The sequence below is a fragment of the Meleagris gallopavo genome, chromosome 21 (assembly GCF_000146605.3).
Source record: "Meleagris gallopavo isolate NT-WF06-2002-E0010 breed Aviagen turkey brand Nicholas breeding stock chromosome 21, Turkey_5.1, whole genome shotgun sequence".
Lineage (NCBI taxonomy): Eukaryota > Metazoa > Chordata > Aves > Galliformes > Phasianidae > Meleagris > Meleagris gallopavo.
Genome location: NC_015031.2, coordinates 9,564,337 through 9,575,216, shown reverse-complemented (window position 1 = coordinate 9,575,216; position 10,880 = coordinate 9,564,337). Strand labels below are relative to the sequence as shown.

Below are 10,880 nucleotides of genomic sequence, written 5' to 3'. Positions count from 1 at the left end.
GATTCGTTCCGGGGCTCTGCTGTGGGAACAGGGGTGTCACCAAGGGCATGGCAAGGGCAGTGGGGCTGGGTATGGAGCAGAGGGACCCCCCCCATAGTGCTGTAGGACCTCCTGAGTAGATGTGGGGCTGCAGGGTGGGCTGGGACCCTGCACACGGACGCCCCGGGAGGCGGATGCAGTTGTGTCTCCAGTGGATCCGTCAGGAGAGGATAATTTAGCTTCCAATCAATTCTTTAAATGCGCACAATTGAAAGATTGCCTTTGAAAGCTGCCTATAACCAGGGAGGTAATGGATTCTCTCCAGTAACAGGCAGCAGCCTCCCTTCCTCTGGCTGCTGCAGGAGATGGGGCAGTGACACTGTTCCGTGTCACCATTACAGAGCATCCCCAGGGACATCGGGTGGCCCCACTCCCTGCTGCCATGGCCCCCAATGGGACGTGCCAAGAGGTCTCATTGGCTGGCGTTGGGGACACGTCCAGCCTGCAGCCCGCAGAAGGCAGCCCACGCGCTCGCCGTGCCGGTGGGGGTTATTACAGATATAATTTAAATGCAGTAACGAGCTGTGCTGAAGGGATCAAATATTAATCAGCCGCGAGAGCGCCGCTGTGACCCTGTGAAAATGGAGAGAGGTGCTCAAAATGCCAGATCTGCTCATGGCAGGTGGGAGCTGTGCTGGTTGGGTGGGCAATGGTTGTCCCCACCAGGGTCCCCTGGGGGTGGCCATAGCATCAGCTCCAGGTGGATATCCTATTAGTGTAGGCCCTACACAAACGTAGTGGTGATGGGGCTCTGGGTGGCCTGTGGGGTGGGGTTTTTTTGGGGAGCAAGGGTGTTTTTTGGGGTGAGGTTGCATGGGAGACCTCAGGATGGGTTTGGTGGCCCAGTAGCTCAGTGCCTGTAGGATTGGGGTTGGGCTGTGGGTTGGGGTTGGGCTGTGGGGAGGCTGTCTCGGCTAAGCAACTGAACACAGAGCCAGCAGCGCTCATACTCTGCTCAACCAGATTGCAATTCTTGTTGCTGGCAGCAGAAAGGGAGCTGGGGGGGGATCTGCTCTCTGAGCAAACCGTCGCCCTGCAAACCGTTTCTTGCAGCCCTGAGCACCTGGCAGGATGGCGGTGGCCCCTCCGGGTGGCACTGGGGGCTGCTGCAGGGATCTCTGCATGTGGCTGCGGGGCCTTTTTGGGGTGCTGGGAGTGTGGGGAAGGGGGGGCAGCACCGCTGCAAGGGCTGGCTGGCTCCGGCAGCGCACACGGCGACAGCGATCAGGTCCGAAATAGCAGCAGACATGCAATTTATCATCGCCGCTGCTCATGGAAATTGCTGTACAAATGCATTAGCTCCGCAGGGAGAGCGGGGAAGAGGGATTACATAGGGCAGGGGCGTGGGGAGTGCGAGCAGCACGGGGGCACCAAGATGTGAGGTGCACGGCTCCCCACGGCCCCCACACATCAGTGCCCCAATTTGGGGTCGCTAAGGGAGGAGGAGGCTGTGCCATGCCCCGGCGCCCCCAGACTCCTCGCTCGGTGCATCCCGGCGCGTGCCGGTGGTGTGTTGGGATGTCAGCCGGCTGCGATGCTCTGGGGAACCGACTGTGGCAACATGTGACATGTGTCAGCGGGTAAATGACTGTTCCATTCAAGGAGAATGGCAAAACATACAAGGTCAAACGCTTCCCTGCGAGTACCGCCATGAATATTAACGCCACGAGCTGCTGGGGCTGCTGGATGCACTCGGCAACGGTGTCCCTGGGGCAGCACGTTGTGGGTCCCCTCCTGTCCCTGTCTGTCCCCTCTCCAGAGATGGGACAACAGTGGTGGTATTGCCTGTGCCCACCCACCTGCTGCCCACCTGCATTCTGCCTGCACTCATCCTTGCGCCAGCCCTGTTCCCTGCCTGTCTTCTGTGCCCCCATGCATCATCTCACCAAGAGTGTCCCTGTCCCCAGGCCATGTCCACATCCCCAGGGACACTGACGCAAGTGATGGAGGTGGGAGCTGCCAGCAGCTCAGCACGTCTCTGTGCCCAGCCCGGTGGCAATGATCGTGCCCATCAGGATGGCTGGAGACCATGGGATGATGACAGGGGACCGTGAGATTGTGGCTGGGGACCACAGGGCGCAGAGCAAGGCGCCGGCTGCCTGACAGCTCATTCATCGCAGCAGCCAGCCCCGGCCGCAGGGGCAAAGCCAGATTGGATTTTAAATTGGAAAACAAGCCTTCCGTGGCCCCTCGCCCTTGGTCCTGGCTGCCCACAACAACTCCACCGTCTTCAGAATGGGGAAACTGAGGCACAGAACAAGACAACACCTGGGGCAGCCAGGCGGCTCGCCCTGTCGCAGCTGCTTTGCTGGGTGCTGTGTTATTGCTTTATTCGCCGCCCGCATCGATCCGCGCTCCCCAGGCGGCTGCGTGGCTGCTTATTTATTTATTTGCGACACCAGCCGCGATTGATTTCTGCTGGGGGGGCCGCAGACGGATTAGTCTCCAGCATCTCTCTGGCTCGTGGCCGCCGTTAATAGACTCCCGCTCGGCAAAGCTGATGTGACGGATTAGGACCCCGGCCCGGCCGCGGCCACGTGCCCCGCATGTCAACAGGTCCTGGCAGGCACAGCACGGGGTGTAGCAGCCCCGTTTCCCCCTTCCCTGAGTGCCAGCCCCCTGGGTAGCATGGTGCCATCGCAGGGACCCGGGAGGGACACAGCCATGGCGGAGATAAGCAGCTTAGAGACATCCGCGGAGGTGGAGGCTGTAATCTTGAGGGGCATGAGTGGTAACATCTGGGCACAAGCTGACTTGGCCCAAGAACCCTGAGTGCTCCAGGGGTCAGCAACACCCCAAGTCCTGAGATTCTCAGGGTACCCAGAGCATCCCATAGTACCTGGAGCATCCCATGGTACCCAGAACATCCCGTGGTACCTGGAGCATCCCACGGTGCCATGGCAGTGTGATGGACCCCAGTGTTCCCACTCACTGCGTGAGGTGTCTGCAGTGGCTCTCATGCATCATGGGATGAGGCCCGGAGCTCTAATCTGCCATTAAAGCCTGAAAGAGATTTTGGCGCCCTTCAGTATAAACTCATTAACTTTTATGTTCTAATAAATGGATCCTATTAGAAAATAATTCTGGTGGTGCCAGGGGGCAGGTTGCCCTTTTGGAGCCAGTGTGCGTGCAGAGGGGTGGCAGTGGTGGCACGGGGGACAGGATGATGGCTGCACCTGGTGGCTCCTCACACAGCACTCTCCAGGGATAATGTCTCTTAATAGTCCCTTAAAAGTGGCAGTCACAGAGTAATTAATCTTCGCGGGGCCTGCCCTGCTACGGCTCGGTGTAATTACCCAGTAATTGGCAGTATCGTGTCATCAGTGCCGGTGCATGGTACCGCATGGCGAGACGTTGGGCAAGGCGTCAGGATGCTGCGTGTCACGGGAGGAGTGGGTACACCTTAATGTGAGCTCTGGTGCAGATGTGAGTTAATTAGCCATGCTTAATTGCCCAGGCTTCTCTGGTGAGGGGTGTGCTGCGCTGAGGTGCGGTGGAGCCCTGCTGCATGCGGTCGATGTGCCTGTTTGCCGTCCATGCTCTGTCCCTGTTTACCCAGGAACGTGTCCTCGATAAAGCAATCAGCTTTATTGACAGCTCTCCAGTGCAGCTCTCCTCTCCGTGGCACAGCACGGCACGGCTCCTCTCCTGGCACCATGGCCAGTGGGACCCGGCGACACCGCTGCCCTGGGTGGTGCAGCACCAGCCCTGTGTGCAGCATAGACCCGCAGGGATGTGATAATGCTCAGGGCAGCACATGGCCCCATGGTGAAATGCTGGGCCCCAGTGCCCGAAGCAGCTTTGATCTGTGATGAAGAATTGGTCCATGATGAAGCATCAGCCAATGGTGCAGCACAGGTCCTTGGTGTTGCATCAGTGCATCAGTGCAGCAATGGGCTATGAAGAATTGCTACAGATGAAGCATGAGTCCGTGGTGTTGCATGAGTTTGTGGTTTTGCATCAATCCACGATGAAGCACAGCCCATGGTATAGCAGAGGTCTGTGACACAGCACCAGGATCCCCAGTCCAGTGCCAGTGCTCAATGCCGCATCAATCCGGGGTCCAGCACTGGTCCATGACGAACTGGTTCATGATGGAGCATCAGTCTGTGATGCAGCATTGGATGACAATGAAGCATCGCTCTACGGTGCGGCACTGGTGCATGAGGGTGCAGCACTGCTCCTCATCACACCCAACTCTCTCCCTTCCCAGGCTTCAATGGGCTGGAGAGGAAGACAGGTGAGAGCGCTGAGGCTGAAGGAGACCCCACAGCCCTCCCCACACCAGCTGAGCGCGAGGCCGAGGCGCACTTCGTCAGCACGGCACCCACCCTGAAGCTGCTCAACCACCACCCACTGCTGGAGGACCTGCTGCACGAGGCCTTCCTGAAGAAGGACTACCTGGCCCAGGCGCCCTTCCCACCCGGCCTGCCTGGCCCCGTGCTGCCTGACGACGCCTTGAGGCCGGACCCTGGACCCCCAGCCCCCCAGATCCCACCACGTGCCCCCGCTTTGCCCAGGGTTGCTTTCCCCACCGCCCCACTGACCACACCAGCTGGGCGCTCGGGGCCGTGGGGGGAGCCCTGGGGGGTCGCGCCAGGTACTGACCCTTCACAGCCCCCTACTGGGGGGTCAGGATCAAGCTCCGCAGCCCCCAGCCGAGCGCCCACCTTGGGGGTCACTGGGGTCTCCGGGGATGAGGAGGGGACCACCACTACCTCCACCATCACCACCACCACCGTCACCACGCTGCAGGGACCAGGTGAGCACAGGGAGGGAGATGGGGGTTCAGGGATATGTGGGGCTAACACGGGGGTCTCCTTGTCACCAGCACCATGCAACCGGACACTGGCGGGTCCCGAGGGCTGGCTGGTGTCACCAGAGCCAGCCAGTGCCCCGTATGACAGCAGCATGGACTGCACCTACACCATCTCTGTCTACCCTGGCTATGGTGTGGAGATCAAGGTGAGATGTTGGGGGGTGGGCACGAGTCCTACACACATGGCTTTGGGTCTTGTCCCTCTCCTTGTCCCCACCTTTGTGCCATGAGCCAATGTGAGCCAGCTCAAGGCATCTCTCACCCTTGGATTATGGAGAAGAGACGTGGATGCATGAGTTAGATGCAATGCCCATCGGCCTCCGGCTGCTGTGATCGGCACCTGCTGATGAAGCAGCAATATAGGATTTAATTAACGACAGCATTCACTCAATCTGGTATCACCAATAGCTGACAGTGAGCAGAATGCATTGGCGCAAGGCTGCTGCTTGCTCCGTGCTCAGCCCCAGCTCACAGAGCAGCACTCACTGGTGCCGCCGTTCATCACCGCACAGCACTGCTTAATTAACATCATTAACAGCAAATTGCTCCGGAGCGCTGGAGCACGTGCCAGGCAGCCATGGGCCCAGCCGTGCTGCGGGGCTGTGCTGCTCTCCATGCCACGGGGAGATTTATGGCCATGCTAAGCGTGTTTGAAAGGCGCTGCCCCGCGCCGACAAGCTCCAGCGCGCTATCGACTGCGGGAAATCCTGCAGCGTGGTGACACCTCACCATCCCCAAAGGTGCAGAACATCAGCCTGGCAGACGGGGAGACGCTGACAGTGGAGAGCGCAGGGGGCCTGGAGCCGGCGGTGTTGGCCAACGAGTCCTTCCTGCTGCGGGGCCAGGTCATCCGCAGCCCTGCCAACATGCTCACCCTGCGCTTCCAGAGCCCCCGACCCACCAGCCCCGGCTCCTACCGCTTCCAGTACCAAGGTACGGGGCACTGCTGCCACCAGCTGGGATTGTCCCATCCCTTTGGGATCCCTATGTCCCCACGGCGTGCCCTTGTTCCCCTTCCTGCATGACACCATTTTGCAGCACAGCGATGCCAAGGTAAGTGGGCATCAACCAGCAGTGTGGATCAGTGTGAGCAATGCTTGTTTCACTGAGCATCCCCAACATGAGTAATATGCAGGGCCTGGGATTTAGGGTGTTTGGTGTGGGACCCCTTCAACTGGGTATTACAGATGGGTCTGGCTCCATGACATTGCCACTCATCCCCAGCCTATCTGTTGAGCTGCCCCTTCCCGGCACGGCCCGCCTTCGGTGACGTCTCGGTCAGCAGCCTGCACCCCGGTGGGGACGCCCGGTTCCGCTGCAACACAGGCTACCAGCTGCAGGGTGCCCACCTGCTCACCTGCCGCAATGCCACCCGCCCCTTCTGGAGCGCCCGCGAGCCTCAGTGCATGGGTGAGCTCTGCGTGGGGACATGGCTGGTGTCACCTGGGCACCCGCTGACAATCCCTGTCCCTCAGCGGCGTGCGGTGGGGCCATCCGTAATGCCACAGTAGGACGCGTCGTCTCCCCGGGCTTCCCTGGGAACTATAGCAACAACCTGACCTGCCACTGGCTGCTGGAGGCTCCTGCTGGTCACCGCCTGCACCTCCACTTCGAGAAGGTCTCACTGGCAGAGGATGATGACAGGTTTGGGTCCACATAGCACGGAAATAGGAGAGCGGGGCACCTGGGACAGCTCTGCACCATGTATGGGGATGGAATGTGTTAGCTGTGTTCAAGGGTGGGTGCTGTTGGCCACACTCAAGAATGGGTACTCTTGTCTGTGCCTGGGGACAGGGACCATTGGCCATGCCCAAGGATGGCTACCGTTGGCCATGGCTGGATCATTGTGTGGTTGGCAGTGCTGAAGGATGAATGCCACTGACCAGGCCCAATGGTGGGCACAGTTGGCCATGTCCAAAAGTGTCGCTTGCCATAAATGAGGATGGGCACTATGGCCATGCCTCGGGATGGGTGACACTGGCCATGCACAAGGTTGGTTGCTGTTGGCCATGGCAAAACCCTGAGCCTGCTGCTCCTGGGCAGGCTCATCATCCGCAACGGGAACAACGTGGAGGCACCTCCAGTATACGATTCCTATGAGGTGGAGTACCTCCCCATCGAAGGGCTGCTCAGCACTGGACGCCACTTCTTTGTGGAGCTCACCACCGACAGCAGCGGGGCTGCTGCAGGCATGGCACTGCGCTATGAGGGTACGGGGCATGGGCACTGGGAGACACCTGGGCATTGCCATGTACCCCTGGCCCCCACAGACCTCAGCACTTGTGCCCATAGCCTTCGAGCAAGGGCACTGCTACGAGCCCTTCGTCAAGTATGGGAACTTCACAACCAGCGACCCACGGTACCCTGTGGGCACCACGGTGGAGTTCAGTTGTCACCCTGGCTACACGCTGGAGCAAGGCTCCACCATCATCGAGTGCGTTGACCCCAGTGACCCACAGTGGAACGAGACGGAGCCGGCATGCCGTGGTGGGCACTGGAGGTGGGAGGATGTGGGTGGTGGAGTTGAGGGACTGGAGTTGGGGTTGGGCCACCGTGGCTGGTGGAGCCAGCATGGCACGTTGCATGCTGGTGGGTAGGACCACCGTGGGATCCAGAGGCAGTGGTGGGTGCTAGATCTGGGGTGCCAAGTGAGGGGTTGTGGGGGATGCTGGATCCAGGATGCTATGGTGGGTGCCACGGTGGTGTCTCGCCATGGTGGGTGCTATGGTGTGCGCCCGCAGCGGTGTGCAGTGGGGAGCTGATGGACACAGCCGGCGTGGTGCTGTCACCCAACTGGCCGGAGGCGTACGGCAAAGGCCAGGACTGCATCTGGGGGCTGCACGTGGAGGAGGACAAGCGTGTCATGCTGGACATCCGTGTGTGAGTGCAGGGGTCTGGGGGACACAGGCCACCAGGGGGGGACACCCTTTTATTCCCCGCCCTTGTTCTCCACATGCTGCAGGCTGCGGCTGGGCGCAGGGGACATCCTCACCTTCTATGACGGGGATGACCTGACAGCACGCATCCTGGGTCAGTACACGGGTGCCCGCGGCCGCTTCAAGCTCTTTGCCTCCAGTGCCGACGTCACCATCCAGTTCCAATCTGACCCTGGCTCCGGCGTCTTTGCCTATCGGCAGGGCTTTGTCATCCACTTCTCCGGTGAGCCCTACGGTGGGGATGGATGCTGTCATTCCAATGGCCCGCTCACCCCCTGCTGTCCCCACAGAGGTGCCCCGCAATGACACGTGCCCTGAGCTGCCTGACATCGCCAATGGCTGGAAGACCGCCTCGCAGCCCGAGCTGCTGCACGGCACCGTCGTCACCTTCCACTGCTACCCCGGCTTCGAGCTGGCTGGTGCCGACCTGCTCATGTGCCACTGGGACCTGACGTGGAGCGGCGACCTGCCATCCTGCGAGCGGGGTGAGCAGGGTGACACATCCCACGTTCCCTCCTGCCACCCTATTCCACTCTCACTGTCACCGCCTGTCCCTACAACCCACAGTCACCACCTGCCGGGACCCCGGGGACGCCGAGCACAGCCGCAGGGTGGTCTCCAGCCCCAAATTCCCGGTGGGGTCCACCGTGCGCTTCGTCTGCGATAAGGGCTATGTGCTGGCAGGCGCCGGGCTCCTCACCTGCCACGACCGCGCGTCGGGGGGACCCAAGTGGAGCGACCGCCTGCCCAAATGCATCCGTGAGTCGGGCATCCCGAGTGCGCACCCCTATGGCTGGCAGCACGCAGTGGGTGCTGACTCAGTGCCGTTGCCCACAGCGGAGGCGTACGAGCCATGCCACAACCCCGGTGTGCCCGCGGGCGGGCGGCAGAGCCCCGAGCGGCGGCTGTACCCGGCAGGCAGCACGCTGCGCTTCTCCTGCACTGCTGGGCGAGCGCTGCTAGGCGAGGGCAATCTGCGCTGCCTGCCCGGGCATCCCTCACGCTGGAGCGGCTCACCTCCCATCTGCAAAGCGGGTGAGCAAAACCCTCTGCCCCTTTATGACTCCATTTTCCCCCCTTGCTTCCCACTGAGGTTGGGTTGTTTCTCCCCATCTTAGCTTCCTACGATGAGTTTTACAGCAATCGCAATCTGGATGGTAAGGGAGCTTCGGGGCACCCTTGGGTACTGGGGTGCAACAGGCACCCAAGGTGAAGCCAGCACTCGTTGAGCTCCCACTCTCCCGCGCAGCCGTGGCCAAAGCTGTGCCCTCAGGGACAGCACTGGAGGGCACCAATGTGGCCATTGCCATCTTCCTGCCTGTGCTGGTGGTAGCCCTGCTCATCGGAGGCATTTACCTTTACTTCTCCAAGTGAGTGCCTGCTGCTCCCCTTGGATCCCCAGCCCCACTGCCACCTGCCCAACTCCATCTCCATCTCCTCCTACAGGCTGCAGGGGAAGCCAGCCCTACAGCTGCCCCTTTCTGGATCTCACCCCTATGATCACATCACCGTGGAGTCGGCTTTTGACAACCCCACCTATGAGACAGGAGTAAGCACTGGCCCCCGCGCCCTACCAGCAGGGGTGTGCGCCCTGGGGACCAGGGGTAAAATGTGATGTGCACCCCAGGACTATGGAAAGGATGGGATGTGTACCATGGGGACCATATGTGGGATGGGATGTGCACACAAAGCATCATGCATCCAATGGGCTACGTGTGCCACGGGCTGTACAGTGGGTGGGACATGCATCCAAGAGCCTGTGCATATATGGGACAGGACATACATCTCAGGGAGCATGTATGGGATGTGCATCCCTGAGGCCATCCAGGGGACAGGACACAGATCACACGGACCATGTAGAGAAGAAATGTGATTCCCAGAGGCTGCACACACATGGATGGGACCTCCATCTGATGACCAAGCATAGGATGGGTCATTCACCTGGGGGCACGTATGGGATGGGATGTTGAACCCTATGGCTGTCCATGGGATGTGCCCCCAGGGTCCCCAAGGATGGGGGGGGGAGGCAAAGCACAGCACCAGTGAGTGTCCAACCCCTCGCAGTCTGTTTTCTTTGCAGGAAACGAGGGAGTATGAGGTGTCCATCTAGGTGAGGGTGCAGCAGACCCCTCCCAGGATGCCCACGCCTGCCGGCCCTCGCCATGGTGCCGGGCTCACCTCTCGCAAGGAGACTCAAGCGGGAGCCACCCCACACACACCCCAACCCTCCCGCCCGGACCCCCGTCGGGGCTGCCCCAGCACCACCTGCCCCCCGATCCCTGCCCTGGGTGGGCACGGGACGCTGAACCAGCAGGGCCACATCCTGACCCTCCTCTCTGGAGCAGCAGTTCCATCCCCCCGGCCCCAGCGATGGAGAAGTGAGCCCTGGATGAGGCAGGCGCAGTGAGGAGCCCCCGGGGCTGCAGCCTGACGGCGCTGGGGATAGGGGCCAGGTCGCGGGATGGGGGGCCATGGGTGCCCTGGAGGGGAGGGGGGGCGCTAAGGAAACCTCGGGGTGCCATCACCCTTCACCCACTCCTAGCACCCCGACGTCTCCCAGAGCCACCCCCGATACCCCAAGCATGCCACGTCCCCCGCTGCCCCCCAGCACCTGCTCGCTTCCCCTCCCCGAGGTGCGTCCCGGCCCTGCACGTCCCAGCATCCCACGAGGGCCGAATCCGGACCCCCAGCCCCACGGTGACGGGGTGGGCAGGGGGCACTGAGCATGGCTGTGTCCCCCCCCGCCCCCGGACCACGGTCACGCCCGGGGCTGGGAGTTCTGTCCCGGCCGATGTAACATAGGGTCCCGTTCCCCAGCCGCGCGTACCCCGTTTTGGAGAAGAGCCCCTGCCCCTTCGCCCATCTTTTGGTTGTTTCATTAATTAAAAAAAAATGGTGTTTTAGAAGAAAACGTGGCACGTTGATGAGTGAGGGGTGCGGGTGATTGACATCGGGGTTCCCGGGGATTTGCGGTAGAGGTGACCGCCTGCGTCCGCCGGGCACTCGGGGTGCAACCCCTCCCTCCCCGCTTTCGGGGTGCGCTGTAGCTTTAAGAGGCGACGAGGCCCGGAGCAGGAAGGACCGCC

The 10,880-nt window shown here is 61.2% G+C and overlaps 2 protein-coding genes across 2 annotated transcripts in view; both read left to right on the top strand.

Annotated features, from left to right (window-relative positions):
• Positions 1–1,623: 1,623 nt before the first annotated feature.
• SEZ6 (seizure related 6 homolog) lies at positions 1,624–10,038 on the top strand. Its single transcript, XM_031556499.1, has 17 exons — positions 1,624–1,681; positions 4,253–4,801; positions 4,871–5,004; positions 5,599–5,791; positions 6,083–6,268; positions 6,334–6,502; positions 6,902–7,068; positions 7,151–7,345; positions 7,600–7,738; positions 7,821–8,017; positions 8,085–8,279; positions 8,362–8,553; positions 8,632–8,829; positions 8,913–8,951; positions 9,044–9,164; positions 9,241–9,343; positions 9,875–10,038. Exons 1-17 carry the CDS (start codon positions 1,624–1,626, stop codon positions 9,902–9,904), a joined length of 2,865 nt encoding a protein of 954 aa, XP_031412359.1. The 3' UTR covers positions 9,905–10,038.
• Positions 10,039–10,376: 338 nt separating this feature from the next.
• LOC104913965 (NF-kappa-B-activating protein-like) overlaps positions 10,377–10,880 on the top strand; it is a 2,266-nt gene continuing 1,762 nt past the window's right edge. Inside the window, exon 1 of the mRNA XM_010722190.1 lies at positions 10,377–10,427. Within this exon, the coding sequence (XP_010720492.1) occupies positions 10,377–10,427 (51 nt within the window). The remainder of the gene's footprint in view (positions 10,428–10,880) is intronic.

Bases quoted from the DNA above. Each gene is read 5' to 3' on its own strand.
- SEZ6 (XM_031556499.1), top strand. From the start codon at position 1,624: ATGACTGTTCCATTCAAGGAGAATGGCAAAACATACAAGGTCAAACGC. The intron at 8,018-8,084 runs GTGAGCCCTACG...CTGTCCCCACAG, and splicing joins CTTTGTCATCCACTTCTCCG to AGGTGCCCCGCAATGACACG. The intron at 8,830-8,912 runs GTGAGCAAAACC...TCCCCATCTTAG, and splicing joins ACCTCCCATCTGCAAAGCGG to CTTCCTACGATGAGTTTTAC.